Source organism: Pomacea canaliculata, linkage group LG3 (genome assembly GCF_003073045.1).
Source record: "Pomacea canaliculata isolate SZHN2017 linkage group LG3, ASM307304v1, whole genome shotgun sequence".
Lineage (NCBI taxonomy): Eukaryota > Metazoa > Mollusca > Gastropoda > Architaenioglossa > Ampullariidae > Pomacea > Pomacea canaliculata.
Window position 1 is genome coordinate 15,835,236 of NC_037592.1, and position 20,291 is coordinate 15,855,526.

Here is a 20,291-nt window from a genome sequence, read left to right on the forward strand (position 1 = left end):
CATGCGTCAACATATTAAAAAAAACAGCGAAGTTTGTACTCTCTAAATTTTCTTCTTCTTCTTCTCCTCCTCCTCCTCCTCATCTCGTGTAGCTCAGCAAGTTGCGCCCGCGTGCGCTCACTCAAATTTCCTGCGATTACGGCCGCCCGTCGTGCGGCGCACGCGTGCCGCGCGTTGCGGTGAAGTTGATGAAGGGAGGTCATGCCAACAGTGAACCTGCCTGCTCGGAAGTCACACATTGAAACATGATAGAAGATTTGCCATTTTCTGTAAGCGGGTCAGGAAGACCGCGAAATTGCTAACAATATTGAGGAGAGAAATTCTCTTGTAATTGTTATAGTCACTTCTCATGCCCTTGTTGGTATAGATGGCAATAATCTTGGCCTCTCTCATATCTTGCAATGAAATTTCCTTCTGTTGTGAGGGTAGCATACCGATGATGAAATCTAGCTCATGCCAGTGCTTAGAGTGTAGGTGCCTTCATGAGACCATGCGTTGTAGCCAATGAAGTAGCTACACATGTATATGAATGCTTGTACATGTATCAACTGCAAACGCTTTGCCTAATAAGAAAATTAAGTAATATAAATATATGAAAAAACATGAAATGTGGGCTTACAAATAGTGTAGAAACAACTTTAATCCACTGATGATGTGGCAGTATTAATCATTTTTTTCAGACGTGCAGATAAATAATGAAAGTAATGGTTTTGCAAATTTATTTAGCTAATTTTAATTAATTTTCTTGAACACATTCTAGCAGCACCCCCGTTATCAAACTATCACCCAAAACAAAAATGATGATGATTGTGACAATGATAACAATGATATCACTAAAACTGGGACGGTTAAGTTGAAGTGCATTTCTACATTTATGTGTCTATAAACCACAAATTAAAAATGGTATTTCCACAGTGTGCGTCAATATCTTTCAGACAGAAGCATTTCTAAATAAATAGCAAGTACTGTAAGAAAGTTTTAATATTCTAGTAATCTCTTTCATCTTCCTCCCTTTCTCTCTCTCTCTCACAAACCCAGTGTTCTCCCCTCCTACACACACACATGCATGCATTCACACTCACATGCTCTCTCTCTCTCTCATACATTCACTCAAATGCATAATGTAAGTGTGGATGCACAAGTACACATAGCTATCATGAAATGTGTAAAGTCATCAGAATAAAATTTTGCATGACATATGCTTTCTGGTAATCTTCGCAGCATAAGCCATGTCCAGTTGTTTGGAGGTGTGTCATGTGATTGTCAGACAGATGCCTATTGGTAGAGAGACCACAGAAATGGTGCTACAAATATCAAACATGTGAATACAGTGCTGCTTACATGACAAAGATTTTCATGTGTACAGGAAGAAAGAGAGGGACTAGATAAAAAATCAACCCACCTTTACTCTTAAAATAATAATTAAAAAAATTTAACAATTTTCCAACTTCACTTGCCAATGTGAAAAATCAGTTCAAACTGTGTGATACAAAAAGATGTGAGATAACAAAGTTTGTTGAAATCAAACCAAAACTTGAAAAGTTTCCCTATAAAAGTTGGATAAAGAAGTTGCAGAGAAATATGTTGAATCTATAGCTGACAAATTGTTATCTTTGCAAGATGCAAAATTTGTCACTATTTGTAAGTCTTCAGCTATGTTAAAAGACAGCCTGGAGGCACTTGGAATTTTGATTTTGTCTCTACATGCTTAACTGTTTTTAAAATATTTTACATATTCTCGGCAAAAATTTTTAAAATATATTAAATTGCTTAAGCAAAAGCCGTCAAAACGACAAAAGTACTTTAACATTTAACAGAGAAGACTCTCAAGGTGTCTGAATGGTGTTTTTGATAAACAACTAAAGTGCAGAAAACTGACAATGATATCATTAGGAACAAAGAATGTCATAAATCCCCTGAAAATTGTACACCCCTAAACACCAGAGATTGCACAAATAAAGCCCTGACTCAGAATCAGAAAGGTTCTGAGGTTCCCTTTTTTTTCTTTGCCTTCTTTCCTCCTTTGACATCTGGAAGGGCATCAAGACGAATGGGTCGTCTCACCAACTCATCACTCATCACTTGGCCGTGAACTTGTGCTGCACGAAGACCGCTGCTCATAGAGTCTTTATGAAGACCATTTGTTGTCTGGGAGCTGATTCCATAGGTGTCTTTGACTTCTCTCATATCTACAACAAGTTAACAAACATCTAGACTGAGATCTTATTCCTTTATTACTAAATCGTGTTTAAAGACACTCAACTTGAATCGATCAATCAGATACAATGGATGTAAATTTGAAACAACATTGTTTACTTTGAGTTAAAAACAATTTGAAAAGACCAGCAGCAAAAAGTACTCATTATACTGAAGCATCAGTAACAAGAGTTTATGACCATGCAGTAAACATGGTAAATGGAAATTGGCTGTAATCATTCTAACAACAAACTAGCTTGATAGCTTTTAATTAGAAACAAAATAATTAAGACCTACTTTTACTGTAAAATATAGTCTTAAAAGGAATACTCACTGATCCTATTTATGGGTTCTGGTCCTGTCAACAACTGACTTTGTCTACGAGTCTGAAAGTATGAGGCACTGATGTCCTCTGTTCGTCTCAAACGCTTTAAAAAAAAAAAACCCACACAAATAGTCGTCAAATCAATTGTATCTCTTGGGCTAAATCTTGACTCTTGACTTTAAAATCATAAAATAATAAATCATCTTAGAGTTACTAAGAGTTACATACAATGGAGAAGTGTTTGAAAATAAGTAATGAATCCAGGTAACACATTTCAAATCTTCTGTAGAGCATGTTTCAAAGTTCAAGAGATGGCTTATGTGTTACTGACCTTATTACTTTCAACAAAGATGATATAAGTATCAAAAGCAGCATGAAGACATCTAGTTTTAGAATAACACGTACCAATTCTGTTTCTGAGTCTAAATATGAGTTAATGAACTATATATATATAGCAGTGTCTAAATACCTCTCTCAACCTGTCATCAGTGATATCGTCTTCAATCATGTGAGCATCCTCAAACTCTCCATTTGAAGATGGATATCCTTTCATGCTCTGGTCCCCAGTTTTGCTTCCTGGCATTATCGTTCCTGATATAAAGGAATACATGCAGATGCATCAATAATACTCAAAAGCTTTTCTAAGAAATAAATCAAACTGAAGGTAATGACAATGGTAAGATGAACTAAAGAAAAAATGTTACAAGATTCACTGGGATTCCCAAGATAAGCACCTGCTTTACCCTGAAGAAAAGCATCTACGGTTCTAAGTTTATTTAGTACAGACTGTAGATAACAAAACAGCAATAATCATAAATTTGTAGAAAGTGTGCGAAGGCAAGCTTAATACTGTGAATAAAAGACTAAAAGCCATACAACAAAGAAACACATGTGTCAACAAATATATGAACAGCAGCAGGGCAAATAGGAACAAAGTCTATGGATGAAGATGAAGAAATGAAGGGAAAATGTAAGCTTATTGAATTGGGAAAGAATTATTTCATAAAAAAAGGTGGGGTTTGAGGCAAGACTTGACAGCTTCAAATGCAGGCATAGTTTAAAGAGAAAGGGACAGAGGATTACAAACAGTGGGGCCAGAGAAGGAGAGGAAGCATCTGCTGCCTGTTGTCTGCTGATAATGCAGAGAGATCAGCATGAGCAGAATGAATGGAATGACTACAAAGGACAGCACAGACAGCATTTATCTGCCAAAGGATCTAGTGATGTTCAATCAATTCCATATACTTAAACTGAAAAATCTGCCATACAGTGGAAAATGGGCAGAGTGGGTCTTTTCAAACTGCTATTTTGTAAATAAGATGCTTAGTTAATTGCCATTATACCTTAAAATACAATATATTTTGTAAATAATTAGATGCTCAATTAAATTCCATTATAAAGTACCTTAAAAATAATATATTTCTCTCTCTTCATATTTGACTATTGTCAAATTTCGTATTTTCTTAATAACCCACAACTTTTATTGTGACATACTTTTTAATTAATAGTCTTTGTCAGCTAAAACGTATAGTCTTCTCCAAAAAACCATGTATTTTAAATGATGGTGAGGAGGGGTGCAAAAACCCTTGGCAAACCACTTAAAATGTAAAAAATTGAAACACTTGAATGATAAAATAGAAAAAGCTTTATGAAACTGATCTTCATACTATGACAAGAGACAAACTGACCAGTTGTGGGCAAAGCTGTCCTCTCAATGACCAACTTTGGCAGAATCCATTGCTCTTCCTCTTCATTCCACTTGCATTCTGTGCGGATACGGTCAATGTTGTAGTAGTTGCAGTCACGGCGAAGGCATGGATGGATACGAGCTATTATAGCATCCAGCAGCTTTATTTGACGTTCTTGTTTTCGTATAGTGTCAAGATAGTCAACACGATCAAACTCAAACTCTGCCTGCAGATCAATTATCTCCCTTTCCAGACTTTCAATCTGTCGACATAAACATATTGGATGTTGATTAGTGAGACACACTTCTTTAGGGTGTTTTTTTTTTTACTGTTTCCTTTGCCTCTGTGTGAGCATGCAGTGATGATGTTTGTGATGATGATATCAGCTGATGCGAATTGTTATCATTCTTAAAACTATGTAACTTATTAATTGCTAAATGCAGAAGACATAACAGATTCTTTTATTTTATTTTGGTTTTCAGAAATATAAAATTTTTCATACTTGTAATATGTAATAGTGCTAATAAAACTCATCAATATAAAAAATGCTAAATATTGAAAGATCTAAATTCTACTGATTGTTATGACTTGTCACAACTATTTGTTTTAACCACTGACACATAATACAAAATCCTGCAAATTCCTTTTATTTCATCTCTCTCTAAATCACTTATTCGTGTAGTTTCTCTCTCTCTCTCCCCATCACATACACACACTTATGATGATTATATATATATACAGACAAAAAGTTTTATGTAAACAGGAAGGCTTAAAGAAAATAGCAAACCTGTTTTTGATTCTCCTCTAGTGTTTCTGTTCGTGCTTTTAGTTCTTGTTGAGTTTCATTGTAAATGCTTATCATTATGCCATCATCATCCATCTTATGGTTGGCACCTGTTGTAAAGACAGCAGTCAGAAATGATCCATGTCTTAAACATTTGAAGCACATACCATGCAAGCACATAATACATTCTGATGCACACTCTAACACTTATCACATCACCTCCTTGCTTTGCCTACTTCACTGGCTGCCTATCACTGTATGACTTATACCCTTAGCTGCCTTGACTCCAGCACTGTACTCATTATTACCGTACTTCTGGTCTTGCCCTCCAGACTCCATCCTGCCCCCCACTCCCACTTCATTCGTCAGCTTATACACTATACACTCTGATTCCGTACTCCATGCACCATACTAAGCTGTCAGCCACAAAGCCTTCCCTTCTGCTCATCCCTTTGCTCAGAACATTCATTCCTTGCAACTCCACCAGGTTGCCTCTTGAAGCAATTTCAAGCCACAGCTTAAGACATCTTTCAAATAATTCAAACGTTCCCCGGTGCCTTTCACTGTTTCATGGTAGGAGTATTCTCTACAAGTCACCTAAACTTATATCTTTCAAAGACAGGAGGAAACACAAGTAACAGATGGGCAGAGATTTGATAACAGGTAGAACATTAGATAAATATACAATAAGACAATTCCTAAGACAATGAGATGCACAATCATGATCATGCAATTATTCAGGTGTAGGAGTAGGTAAGAATGTGTGTTTAATGCAACAATTCAGTAAGCAGTTTATGATTAAAAAATCATATGGCAGCAATACTATCTACTTTTTGGAAAAAAATAGAGATATTTACATTTTTTATTTTTGTTTTATTTATTATTTACTGTTTATTTTTAATCCAGAGACTGAAAGTGTATATATGCCAAAAAGAGGATACATGGTGTGAATGTCTATACATATGTATATGTTAATCAACATGGGTGTCTTGTGAAAAAAATGAAGACATCTGATACAAATAAAAAAGAATGTGTTTGAGTGACCTTAAAATACATGAAGAAGCTAAATCACACCACTCTTAAATTAAGATGCTTAAGAATTCTTAAGTGCACAAATATTACCCACCAACATCTCTCTCTCACTCACACACACACAGATTCTTCCATGATCAGTTTTGACCACATAGGCAGATGATGGAACTCTTGAGCATAGAGAATGGAACTAAAGCTGTAAATTCTTCAAATTTGCTTACGAATGAGTTGCTTCTTGCGCTGATCTTCTGCATGCATTTTACGTTTCTTGTGTCGCTCCTTCAACTCCCTGTTGTCCACGTTTTCTCCACCTATCATCTGTTGCTCAAGTGCATGCAGCCTGCCAAAGAAAATTTCGAAGAAAAAGTAGTGATGGCCAAAAACCTACAGAATAATTGGAAAAGCTTAACAGAGCTTAACTTTCAATTAGTCAACTACTGTGCCTTGTTATTCACACTTTATAAATAAAAAAACTAAGCCAGAGGATTGCTGTATGGTGCTCAAGATGCTAAACAGATCTGGGTGTAGGCTATGCATTAATTATTGAAACAAAGTGATGTAAAAGCAGCGCATACGGACCACATACACATATATATATCTAAAATCACTGCTCCTTGTTCTACCTTTTGAGTGCCTCATGCTGCTGTATATTCATGTTTTCAGCCTCAGAAGCAGGTGCAGGCACAGTTGTGTCTGAAATCTGCGTATTCAGCCTGTCTTCCACTTTTCCAGTCAGCTCATACATTTCCTGATGGGAAGAGTTTTCTTTTATAATGTCTAGCAATGGAGGTTTGAGATAAGAAGTTAATTGCTTAAAACTAACTCAAAAAGCGCATGTTGTAATTAATAACACAATAATACAAACGTCTACTTTGAAGGGTGAGTTTTGTGGAAAGTAAAATGCAAGCATATGATAAAAGAGTTAATGCTAGTCTGATATTTTCTATATCAGCAGGAAGGATGCATATCAGTAATTAGAAATCCTGGAAGATAGAATCTTCACGAAGAAAAAAGAGTGGACACATATAAGTCACACTCAATGTTTATACATTTAAAAAGCAGTTAGATGTCAAAGGTGACAAACAAACCTTCTGTACTTGAGGCAATCCATCAGGACCCTGTATAAGAGGTTTACTGATGTCAAAGATCTCTGAAATGGTGAAGACAGTCATCTGATTGGTCTTCAAAGACATTATTTATTTTAAAATAATAATTATGCTAATACTTTAATTCTCTCTTAAATCAATGCTTTTGTATTCTTATGGACATAATTTGCGCTTCTTTTTCTTTCTTTAATTATACTTGAGCAGTCCAGGGGCAAAGCAGTTAGCATACCCAGACCCTCACCCACCTACCTTCCCCCCAGGCGCTCCCCACCACACATACTCTTTCAGACAGAATAGCCAGAACATTTGTAATATAAACAACTGCCCATTTTGTGTAGGATCAACCAAAGATAAAACCCACCTTTCGTTTCACTGTTCACAATATAGTAATAATCTGTCCTAGTTCTCTACAAAACGTACCACTATACAGTGAAAATGAACTTCTTACACATCTTATTGAAATCCTGATGTAAAAATGTGGGCAAAACCAAGCAACTTTCTTGGTTCTTATACAAGTATTTTAGTTTAACAAAGTTAAAATAACTCCAGAGTTATGAAACAGCTATCATCTATAATAGCACAGGATGTGTGATACAGAATAATTATTGCACTTCATGTAATATTTTTAAACCTGCATATAAATCTTTCCTTATAAATGTACAGATTAAATGTATATATATATGTGTGAGTGTATGTGTCTACAGGTGAATGAGATGAAGGTATGTATGTGTGGATGTGAGGAAAATAGACTCACCTCATGATTTTGTCACTAATGGACAGATGTCAGTAAAGAGTTCGTTCACTCTCTCTCTCTCTCTCACACACACACACATCCAGATATGCACAATAACTCAGCTACCCACACAGCATTACACCATTTCACACAAAATTTGCATGCATTTATATAAACCCCAACCTTTTCAAACACAGACTAACACAAATTGAAGAGAACCTGACAGGAAATGAACATCTAGGAATGAAAATATCCAGTCAGTCAGATGAGCAAATATAAAATCCTCACCAGGTCCCACAAGGGAAGCATCTTCAGAGGAAATATGTGTAGGAATGGCAATACTACTTCCATCTTTCTCTTCTCTAGGTAGCCCAGAGTCTATGGCAGTGCCAACTGCCAAACTTTGTACTTTGCTGCCAGATTCACGACCCATTTTCAATTTTTCAGCATCTGTGTATAGATATATCTCATTTTTCATTTGACCTGGTTTAACCCTTTTTTGTATTCTTTTATAAAAAAAAATAAAGTCACAGACAATAATTTTTTGTCACAGCTTACTTAGGGGTTATTCCTTCAGTTTAACTAGAAAGTAGATCTGAATGAGCTAAAAGAAAGGGAAAAAAACCCAGTCTTGAGGTGGAACAGTTCACTTCTAAATATACTCCAAGCTGCAGATTATACACTTTTCACTATCAAAATTTGTTATTTGCAAAAGTTAGCAAAGTATTTTGAGATGACATAATCATCTACAAATTTACATATTTTGTTTGCCTGCAACACGTTCTTTTTAGTTTTCTCAAACAGTGCCAAATAAATAAAAGATGGATTAACAAAATTTTCAAGTGAAAAGATGACATTCTAGTAATCAAATAAACATGCAGAAAAGAAAACTTAAGAATGGCTCTACTGGTTGTCATCAGTAAAGACATCAATCAAAGAAATCTGTGCATAGTCATGCTTCAGAACCACCCACACCATCACAGCACACAATACAGATACTGCCATAAGGGTTAATATAGGAATTTATGACAGGGATCATCAGCTGATACATTGATGATATACAGGCAGGAGGCAAGCCACGCCCTGTAAAACCCTCTAAAATGTAGGAAACATGTAGCAATGCTGACAGGAATTATATCATGGGTAATGAGCTCCAAAGGCATATGAAATACTCCATGTTTAATTACTTGCAGTATATATCAGGAGGAAAAAGCATTTAGTAAGTATACATACACACACAATATAAGATTTAGTTGATTTGAACATAAAACATTTTTTAACAACAGTTAGTACCTCCAATCTGGTTATAAAGGGGTGAGACAGTTACATAAAGGGTATCTGAGTCCCATCCTATCCCCACCCTTTTTACTTAATTTGGTCATGTGACTATTGCTTAAAGATTGCTCCCTGCACCCCTTCCCCCATTTTCATTGAAAATCCCTTGTATTGAATAACCCGTGAATAATTTCCTTTCACATCTACCATATACATCTCTGGGCATTTAAGCAAATGTATCTCTATCAAAAATATTTATTTATATTGGTTACCATAATAATGCATCACACAATTCATGGGGTAAAAGAAAAGAGAAACAAGAAGACTAAATTTTGTGTTCTGTAGATACTTAACAAAATGAATCAAATTGAAACAACATATTATGCCACACAAATTATGGAGCTCCCAATACCAGAAAGGCAAAACCTTGGTGCAAACAGGAATTCATCTAAAAAGAAATCTGCAGTTAAGTCTTCACACAAACTGTCCAAGCAAGAACAGCATGCAGTGAATGGGCAATGCAAGTCACTCGCTTGGGTGGTGGGTATAACTAAGCAACTCCTACTCACGAGCAGCCATTTCGTCACTCCACTCTACTTCACCATCCAGAACTACACAATATGTCAAAGATGGTAAGATATTAATGATGACAAGGTAGGGAAAAGCAACACAACAACAAAAAAAAAAAAACCCTAAAGAAATATCACCACTGTAAATCACAAAACTGCACAAACAATCCTGTGTTTTGATCACAAATTTATAAACACCAAATAACCCTAAACTTGGGTATGTGTATTGGGGATTGTACGGTGGTGCTAGAATGGATGAGTAGGGGCATATATCGGTCATATTTTCATGTCCATAATATTTGGGAATGATAATTAATAAACTTGAAGCATTTATGAAAAAGTTATTACTTAAACTCACTTAAAAGTAATTACGTAATTGCTTAAAAGGCTACTTCATTAGTAAAAAACTATCATATTTCCAAATTTCTGTTAGGAATAACAAGCTATGACTAAAACTCACTGCTAATGAAACCAAAGAAGCAGCAGATTTCATCTGACAATGTCTAGATGCAGGCACATATAGCATGTCACATCAGACAATGATATTATTAAAATTAATCTATCAAAAATGGTTTGGCAAAAAATGTAGGTATTTTACCTGTGGAAAACACTACAGTGCAGTAACAGAAAAGGAAAAATCAATTTAGCATTAGTCTATGTATATATATTCCACAGGTTTCAGAAGTTACACATATCTTCCTCAATAAAACAAGAGACTCATAGAAGTCTTATATAATTAATTCTGTCACATTAAATTATCCAATGAGACAAATATCTTGGAAACAGATTATAAAAATCCAATCATTTTTTTATATTCAGCCAATGGAGACATTCAGCAGTGGAGATCCTTGTACTTTGTAAGAGAGGCAGCATGGAGGGGAATATATGTCACTGATTGTGTTGTGTAAATTATAGGCCATTGTTAACAAACTATATGACAGTGACACTGAAAATGAAGACAGACTATGAAAAGATGAAAGAATTCATTTTTATAATACTTTCTTTGTTGTGGATGTATCAGGAACACAAGCAAAGGAAAAGGTAAAGGTTTCTATGGCCTATAGTCACCATAGGAGCAGTAAACAATAGGTGGTTCTCCTAGCTGCTTCTTACCTCCCCTGAAAAATCAAGTTCCAATTTGCTGGGTGGCATCACAGGCTAGCGAGGAGGAGCCTCAAACTGGCAACCTCCAAGCTATAGTGAACATACTAGCTGCCAGGTAGTACTGCCAGATAACTGAATGGGAGCTTTCTTTCACATGACAGAAAGTGTACATCAAGGGTGTCCCTTATCATCTGTCCTGTTCAATGTCTTCTTGGAGAACTTCATATGTGAAACCCTCCATGACCATCACACTTTCATTTTCATTGGTAGAAGGTTGATTGGCAACCTATGCTTTGCAGACAAGATCAACCTGATTGCAGGAACTAACAAAAAACTGCAAGACCTTATCAACAGATTTACAGACAGTTCAAATGAATATGAAATAGAAAGCAGCACTAACAAGAATAAAATCATGGTCATTGTCAATGGCAGAGCAGCTATCTACATAAATGGAATATGGCTCAAAGAGGTAAACAGTTTTAAGTACTTGGGAGCCACCCTTTCCAAAGACAGCAGCTCCACAACAGATATCTGCATCAGGACAGTAAAAGGGGCAATGGCTATGCAGGGTCTTGGGGGGGGGGGGGGGAAATTGGTTTTTTACGCCGTGTCAGCAACTGAGGCTATATTACGGCAAGCAGCCAGCCCTGTAAACAGATGCCACATGCAGAGAAAGAACAGCGTGCCCGAGACGAGAAATGAACTCTGGGCAGCCAACCTTCACTGTAGTGGTGAAAGGCGCTAACCGTTGCGCCACCGGACCGCTATATGCAGGGTCTGGCACAGCTATAATATCAGGTTTGTTACAAAGTACAATCTCCACATACAAATGATCCTGCTTTGCAGTTGTGAAACATAGACTCAGTTTGCGGATACAGAGAAGATGATGTAGGCATTTGATAACAAGTGCCTGAGGAGGCTGTTGCAGATATTGCACAAAGAACATGAAATTAATGACTGTATAAAGCACAAATGCCACACTTGTAGGATACCAGGAACCCTTAATTGCAACAGTCAAGTGAGGTAAGCAGGTCTGATTTAGCCATGTGATCTGGCATGACTGTCCAAGACTATCCTTCAAGGTACCTTGAAGTTTGGTTGATGCCACAGTGGCCAGAGGAAGAACTGGCTAATGAACATGAAGGAATGAGCTGGTTGTCTGATGCAGACCTGCTCACCTTCACCCAAGAGGTGTGAGTGGTGTAACTTGTCAGCTGCTGTGTCTATCCAAGTCTGTTCTAAATGACCTGCCCCAATCAAGGCATGATCGAATGACTGGTCAAACCACCAGGCCATGGCACTATCCTCATTATACAAGTAAATATCACATTTATTATGGATCTGAATATTTGTTAAGGTAAATAAATTAAGATAAATCACATTTGAGAACTCTAACACAAATAGATAAATAGATAAATAGGCAGGCAGGCAGACCAAAAACAAGAATAGACAGGAAGATGTTCTTAATATGGCCTGTATGTACTCTTAAATGAATGTATAAGAACTGATTTAATTATCTAAGGCTTAAGAGCACTCTAGTATACATCTCTAGCTATCAGTAACTTGTTTGAAATCTGACATAAATACATACATCTGCTGTCTGAGTCAAAGTGCAGACATGACTCACCAGCAGATGTTGGTGGCAGATCTGCCAGCTGGCCATCAACATTCCGTAACTTTGTGTCATAAAAAGCCCGAAGCTTATCCATATCCTGTTGCAGCTTGTCCTTGTTGATTCTCTCCAGTTCCATCGTTTTCTTCAACTCCTCCATCTGGTCCTCGTATTCCTGAAGATGCATTACTTAAAAGTGATCATTGCTTATTTGCATTATCACAATTAGTCTACCAACACCCAAAGTTTGAAATAAAGCACTACACGATCTCTGTATATCAATGAGTCACTTCCTATTCTACTGTGTTCTAAGCTATGTCTTACCTGACGGATTCTCTCTTTTTCTTTTTCCAGCTCATGACGAGCGTTGTCAACAGAAGATTTTCTGTGTTTATCTCCTGATCCCAATTCTTGATCTGTTTAAGATGGAATGATAATAATAAATTTATTTACAAATAAATTAAGATAAATTAAGAATATATTTCTATGATTGGCAAGTTCTGATAATACTTGTAACATATAGTAAAAAAAAAATTAAACAAAAATACTAAGAACTAAATATGTTTTTGTGCTTAATAAATCTTTATCAGACAAAAATCATTATTAAAAGACAAAATTAAACTAATTGAAACCTTGAAATAGTTTATCCAGGTCCATAAATTGATCACATCTCCTGTTAAAATGTCAATCTGTAAACAAAATCTCTTCGAGTTACATTAAATTATCAGAGAAAATTAAGTAGCTGTCATGTTTATAAAATGTTCACTCTTATAATATGCTGTCTATATTTCAAGATTTCAAGGATAGATCCTTTAAAGTGATAAAAAACACAATGATTATCATGATACTGTTAATGTCATGTGAGTAAACCCCAAACCAGTTTAAAATGATGAAACAAAGATGACATGCCAGCTTCTATATAATCAACCAATTTCTACAACAAACTGCATGCTTCTGCCTGAATCACTCAAAAGAAGACATGCATGCGTGTTCAGACCTTGGATATTTATTTTTTTGTTATTTGTTTTGCTGAAGATTCACTTAACTTTTTTTTTTACTCTGAATCATATAACATCTACATGATATTTGAAACCATGCTGTAATAATAGAATGAGAACTAGGGGGAAAAACAGAGTAGCCATACAACAACAACAAGAAAGGAAAAGTAGGAACTCACTGTCAAAGAGATATGGAGTATATTGTAACATAATTCCAGCATCTTATTAGATACATTTTAAGTTTCCCTCATTAACAGAAATTAAAAGTCTATTTATTTTAGATAAAAATACTGTTCTAGAAATAATAAATAATAAATGATAAATATAATTACTTAATTGTTTCATGTGTCAAAGTGACACATTTGGTCATGAACTGATCATGCTGGATACACTGACCTCAGTTCAACAAACTGTGTCACACATCTTTCATTTTCTATGAGCAAGCAAAATCAAGCAGATGCACAACAAAATGGAAAAGTCCTATCATAAGAGCAACTGTTTCTTGAAAAGAAATGGCTAAGGTAATGAGTGCAGAACATAGGCTTGTACAGCAAACTGGACTGCAGATGTGAATAACTAGTAAGGTAATGGCAGTTGGGTAGACGTGTTCAATTGGTAGATGGGTATAGCAGGCTACAGTGGTAGTTATGAATGAGCAGTGTAAATAGTCGCAGGGCTCCCACTAACATTGGTTGTTAGAAAACATTTTCTAGGTCCTCTTCCCAAGCAATAATACTGATTGTTTTGTTGATAATGTCAGCAACATCAGATAAAATTTCAGACAAGGCAAAGAGAGACGCCTTTGCATGTCTTCTTTTCATTTTCAATTTTAAAAAATATAAATACTGTCACGCCTTGGGTTACAAATTTAACTCATTCCAAAACGTAGCTTGATCGTTTTGTGAAAAAATCGTTTCTAAAAACTAATTTCCCCATTTAAAATAATGGAAATCCAATTTATCAGTTCCACACTCCAAAAATATCAATATAAAAATCAACCAACATGGTATTTTAAGCACAATTAAGGTAATTTTTCTAACAAATAAAATTGAAAACTCATGGATTCTCTGAGTGGCAGATGAGCAATGGCTTGATCTTATAATTTCCATTTGAGTTGATGTAGAGCATGAAGGTAAGCCTATTATTCATTGGCTTGTGGCCAGGCAAAGACTTCTCCTTTGCCGTGATGTAGGTCCCCTCACTAGTAATGAGCTCTTGGAACTCGGGCACAAATTTCTCTGCAGGAGCTGTAGCCTCCCCATGTCGCACTACACTGTGTATGCCGGTTCTTTTTTTTAAATTTCTCAAACCATCCCCAGCTTTCCTTAAATGCATCCTTGTCTTCAGAGGATGTGCCTGGTGTCTTCCTGACAAGCGCCTTTGCCTTTGCGCATGTAAAACCTTCAGATACAGAATCATATCCTGAGGCATGACTGTATATTTGTCAACTGTATAAAAATTATGTTATTCTGATGCATCTGCACCACAGCATGAAGACCAAGATCATTAAGTGGATGGTCAATTGTGTATAAATATAAAAATAAACCAGATGTTGGCTGTCATCTTAAAAATCCTTCAACACTTCATTCATGGAAAAAAGATTTTAAGCAGCCAATTGAAGCTGTCTGCATCTTCATTTAGCATTTTGTAACTGACATTAGTATGTTAGTGGAAGCCCTTTACAAACCTGTGCACTTGGTGCTTTGTCCACACCACAGCACATCTAGGGAGCACACCTAAAGAAGTAATTTACACCGACCGTTATCTATATCAAAGCCACCTTTGGGAATAGGGATCTGGCCCTCCAGCATAGCCTTCAGCTTAGCAATCTCCTCTTGGTACTGTCGCAGGAGAGCATCCTTTGGATCCTCATTGATCTTTGGCTTGTTCTTGATATTCTTAGCTCGGTTAGCATAGCGGAGAGTGCTTAGAGTCTCCTCATAATTGTTGTCTGCTGGTGATAAGCATGCCACCATCAATGTCTTAGTGTTTCCACCCAAAGAGTCCTACAAAAATATAAAATTAATATCATTTTGTGAACATTGTTCCAAAAGGGAGACTGCTCTTTAAAAAAATAGAAGATACAGCATCTCTTAAAATAATTTTTTTTAAATGATTTGCTGTATGTGTTCCTGCATGTTGAGGATGGTGCTTCACCAATGGAAAAACAGATGCTTGCTGAACATTTGCATTTTCTCATACTCTCCTGATGCTGGTGCACAATACCTGGAGAAGGCGTGTCAGTTTGGAGTCACGGTATGGTATGTGCTTAGACTTTCCATCCACTAGAGCTGAGATTACGTTTCCAAGTGCAGAAAGTGAAAGGTTAATCTTTGTTGCTTCCTTTAGTCGATCACCTGTTGCTCCTACAGACAGAAGATTTCAGACTACAGACTGTTATGTGCTTTGTCTAAGCATAGCTATCATACCTTTGATAACAATTTGGTATAAAAATAATACAAACAGCATAAACCTACCAGAGGGAATTTGGTCAAAAACAGGTTTGTCTTTATTAAAAATGAGGATCTTATAATAATAGCTCTTTTCCGATGATTTGCTCAAAGTGCTTTCCATGAATGATATAAATACAGAATCACCAACAACCATGCACCCATATTTGCAAATAACAGTCATGCTCACTTCTACGACAGATACCTGCTCACACACAAAGTAAATTATAAACATGTTATACATGATCAGGACAGGGTCACAGTAAAGTCATTGTTCTGAAAAGAAGTGTCTTAAGTTTAGACTTAAAGGTGGTAAAAGAATAAGGGTGATGAAGGCTGACAGGTAATCCATTTCAAATTGAAAGGAGAAAGACCTTTGTCCATATGTCTTTGTCTTAACTAGAGGGACTTTTAAAAAAAAGTGTCAGAAGATGAGTAAAGAAGCTGTGAGAGCATGTAAATGGGAGCAAGTCTGGAGAGGTACTGAGGACCAGTGCCTGAAAATACTTGGGAATGCAAACTAAAAGAAAATTACAATAGTCAATCCCCAAGAACATAAAGGCATGGATTAGAGTGTTAGTTGCACCAGTGGTAAGATAATGATGAATGGTACTAATCTTACGAAGTTTAAGGTAAGCAGTTCTACAGACATGAGAAATATGATGATGAAAAGACAAACTCTGATTGAGAATGACACCAAAACTGCGGGCAGAGGTGGAGAAAGGAATAGTTGTGTTGTTTAGCGACAGAGACCAAGGGAGAGAAGGATTACCATAGGAATTTATGACAAGAATCATCAGCTGCTATATTGATGATATACATGGCAGGAGGCAAACCTTGCCATGTAAAACCCTCTAAAATGTAGGAAATACGTAGCAGCATTGACAGGAATAATGTAATAAATAATGAATTCCAAAGACTTGTGAAATGTTCCATGTCTAATTACTTGAAGCATAAAGAGGACAAAGCATCTGGTAAGTACACATGCACACACAATGTGTTGAAAATGTTTGAATCCCAGCAAATAATAAATGCCAGATTGAAGGGCATATAAATGTCATAATTCTGCAGTTTATAACAGGTTTAGTATATATATATATAGTAAGAGATACAATATTGTACTGGCCTAAAAAACTGGATACAAATCTGAGTATTATTATAAATTTTATATTCTACCTCTGCCAGTGTTACATCCTCAATCTTTAGTGAGAATGGCATACCTGTTTTGGCTTGTCTTTCACTGCCAGCCAGGTCAACGAGGTTGAGTTTTCCCACACGAATATGTTCCTTTCCCTCTTCATCATTTGTGATCATTTCCATGTGGATGGAGAAGATGGAGTGGCTGCGGCTGGAGTCAGCATTCATAAGTGTGGCACCAGTTGCTCGGTTACTCCAACCCTGATTCATGACTCGTTCACATTCTTTCACATTATGCACTGGATGCATGGAGAGACCTAAGATACACAAATTATGTTCTGCATGCAGATTTTTCTTTGTCTTTCTAGTTACCACTCAGTCTAAGATTTTAAAGAAAAAAATATAGTTTTTGTAAACAACAGAAAAAATACCTTAAAATCAAATTTTTATTTTTAGCATTACTTTACTTTTTAAGCAACCTTTAGTTGCAAACTCTATTATTATTGTAGTTGCTGTTATTGTTTTAAAAAATAGTTTAGAAGACCCACCAGCTACATAAACACCCTTTTCTGGATGCTCCTTTAGTTCCAGCTTTGCCTTAACATCCTTGCCTAATAGGTCTCGGATTTCCTCATTGTAGATCTCAAGGTACGAAGCATGGATGAGAAATTTACAGATTTCTGACACACTTACTGTTTCAAATATATGATCAAATGCTCTGCAAGCATAAAGGAAACAATCTAGTATGCTTTGATATTTATTTTACAAACTAGACTATATATATATATCACCTAGCAAAATGTTAATGTATTTATACAAGCACTTCAAAGACATATTTTTCATTACTGTTTTGATGAGATCATTTGGCATTAGGTAAATAGGTAAAGTACCACCACCACCACCACCTATTTTCTATATGTTGCACCCAGAAATGAGAGATCGATGGGGAATAACATATGTAACAGGAATGAATAAAATACCATAAAATGAACTAAATTCTATTGCAGAAATTACCTTGGAATGATTCCTCGCTGAGCTGATGGATTTGTAATTCCTTGCATAGTAAATGACTTTCCACAGCCTGTTTGTCCATAGGCAAATATGGTTCCATTATATCCTTCTGTAACACCCTAAATTGCAGACACAGCAGGTAATTGTATTAATTACCAGCATTGTGTACACAAAATCACCCTCATAAAAAAAGATGAATTAAAAAAAGAACACTAATTATTCATGCTTCTACAGGAAAATGTCTAGTGTTGTATCAGGTAGAAATAAATTTAAACAGAACACAGAAATGGTTATTACATATATATATGTAGTCTCTATTTATATTCCAGAATTAAAGATTTACATATTTGTTCTCACAGCCTTAACCAAATTTTACTATTTCATCTGTTTGTTAGGGAAGGGGGTAAGGGGACACAAGGAAACCCAGGAAATATATACTGACTCTTACAGCATCAGACTGTAAATTAGATAAGCAACTATTACTTACTTCTACAAGATTATAAGCAATGTCATTGTAGATTTGCTCAGTTGTAGAATCCAAGAAGTAGCAGCCATCAAATGTAAACATTTTGGGTGGTGCCTTTTGATCACTGGGATTAGCAATCTGACAAGAAGCTCGAGAGGTATCCATACTGAGGACACATTTGCAGTTCAAATTCTTCTCCCGATCATTCATCGGTCGACACCGAACAATTACCTTTACACATTCTGCCATTCTGTCTATGTAAAGAGAAATATAGAATAGCACATGAGATATTTCTTGGTACAATTTGTAAACATGAGATTCAGAGGGACATGAAGACATTTTTCTTGTGAACAGGACCCTGGAAATTGATCCATAAAATATGATTGTAGAAACACAAAGGGGCAAAACCCTAACTTATCCTAAAGAAAAAAATAAAAGAGACTCTTTAGCCTAGCAATTTAAGGGAAATATTCATTAAGGTAAGCTATATCTTTACAGAAAAGTTTAAAATATTAACAAGAATATAGTTGGTGTCAGAACATTTTAAAAATCAAATCTATCATTTACTAGCTGTATAAGTCACATGAGTACTGCATTTATAAAGTATACATTCAATAATAATAAATTAAATAATGTGTGTGTGTGTGTGTGTGTGTGATAGGAAGAGAAAAAAGAGAGTAGGGAAACTTGCATAAAATAGCATCTATTTAAACCATTTATTTTAATAAAGTTAATACAATTTGATTAAATCTGAAAGCAATTAACTTTGGAACTAAGTCACACAGGATTCCGGGCCATCTCCATATCAATACTGAAGGGGTGACCACAACGTCCCTTTAGCCTCTGAAATGTATGCATGATTCTTGTACTAAAAGTAGATATGACTGAATGCTCTTGCTGATGTCATTCGCACTGGATTTGGATATATATTTATACACACATATATTAATTATTTTAAGTGAATGTATATTTGAAACACATGTATGTTCTTTGCAGTGCAGTACATGTAGTACAATGGTAAAGAGCAACAAAGTGTATAAAAAAGTGTATGAAAAAGGGGGTAACAGGTAAATCACGAAGACGAAAAAGAATTAAAATTTATACCATGGATATAGATGAAATGTTACATAATATGGTTGGCCAGCCTCACGAAGCAGAATTGCAGTGTCATAATAAAAATGCCAGCATTTATCTTTAATTTAAAAAATTTATGTTATGGGTACTTTAAAGGAAAGAAATACAATCGTTTATATGTATATACACACAAAGATCATGCTATAGATGTCCAAACACAATTATCGACGCATACAATTCACAAGACATTTTAGAGTTTTTATCTCGGCAGAAAGGCTGGTAAATAATGAAAACAAATTACCTTTTACTTTCTTATACTGAAAGAAGATGAATTATGTTTCTGCTAAAAGTCGTTACAGTATAAGCAAACTCATAGGCGTATCGGACTTTCTGCCTTTATCGTACTGTCGTCCTGGAAACTAAGTAAACCAACTGCATCGAACACATCATGAAGGTCAAGAAGTTTTAGAATAGCTGTACTCAAGTGTATTATGTAATAAATAACGAAAATCAGGTAACTAAAACTAAAATAACTCTGCGCAATGAGCTACTAGACTTCTAATCACAGCCATTGGCATGTCACTACACTACAGCAGCCGCTTCGTGGCGTCTGTGGATTCCGGATGTTGGGGACAACTGAACTGTGGGTAAAAGTTGATTGTGTTGCTTAGGGGATAATTTCGTACACAAATAATCTAAACATTGTGTCGTGTCAGCTGACATTTGCAATA

The 20,291-nt window shown here is 35.8% G+C and overlaps 1 protein-coding gene across 3 annotated transcripts; it reads right to left on the reverse strand.

Moving 5' to 3' along the window:
* Positions 1 to 620: 620 nt before the first annotated feature.
* LOC112559356 (kinesin-like protein KIF17) lies at positions 621 to 20,196 on the reverse strand. Of its 3 annotated transcripts, none has more exons than XM_025230523.1 (19): positions 19,862 to 20,196; positions 18,508 to 18,740; positions 18,024 to 18,139; positions 17,558 to 17,727; positions 17,093 to 17,326; positions 15,649 to 15,788; positions 15,203 to 15,428; positions 12,749 to 12,840; positions 12,440 to 12,599; positions 9,709 to 9,750; positions 8,153 to 8,314; positions 7,114 to 7,175; positions 6,649 to 6,773; positions 6,247 to 6,365; positions 4,997 to 5,103; positions 4,210 to 4,471; positions 2,991 to 3,112; positions 2,531 to 2,624; positions 621 to 2,189 (listed from the first exon to the last, which is right to left on the reverse strand). In XM_025230523.1, exons 2-19 carry the CDS (start codon positions 18,733 to 18,735, stop codon positions 1,975 to 1,977), a joined length of 2,676 nt encoding a protein of 891 aa, XP_025086308.1. In that variant the 5' UTR covers positions 18,736 to 18,740; positions 19,862 to 20,196; the 3' UTR covers positions 621 to 1,974. The 3 variants fall into 3 exon arrangements, with proteins under 3 accessions (XP_025086308.1, XP_025086307.1, XP_025086309.1); XM_025230522.1 differs by having other exon boundaries at positions 15,182 to 15,428; XM_025230524.1 differs by lacking the exon at positions 9,709 to 9,750 and having other exon boundaries at positions 15,182 to 15,428.
* Between the last annotated feature and the right edge of the window lie 95 nt (positions 20,197 to 20,291).

Coding starts and splice junctions, on each gene's coding strand:
- LOC112559356 (XM_025230522.1), bottom strand. CDS start 18,735: ATGGCAGAATGTGTAAAGGTAATTGTTCGGTGTCGACCGATGAATGAT. Junction 12,600..12,748: donor AAAAAGAGAGAATCCGTCAG/GTAAGACATAGC, acceptor ATGCATCTTCAG/GAATACGAGGACCAGATGGA. Junction 5,104..6,246: donor GCGCAAGAAGCAACTCATTC/GTAAGCAAATTT, acceptor TCTTTACAACAG/GTGCCAACCATAAGATGGAT.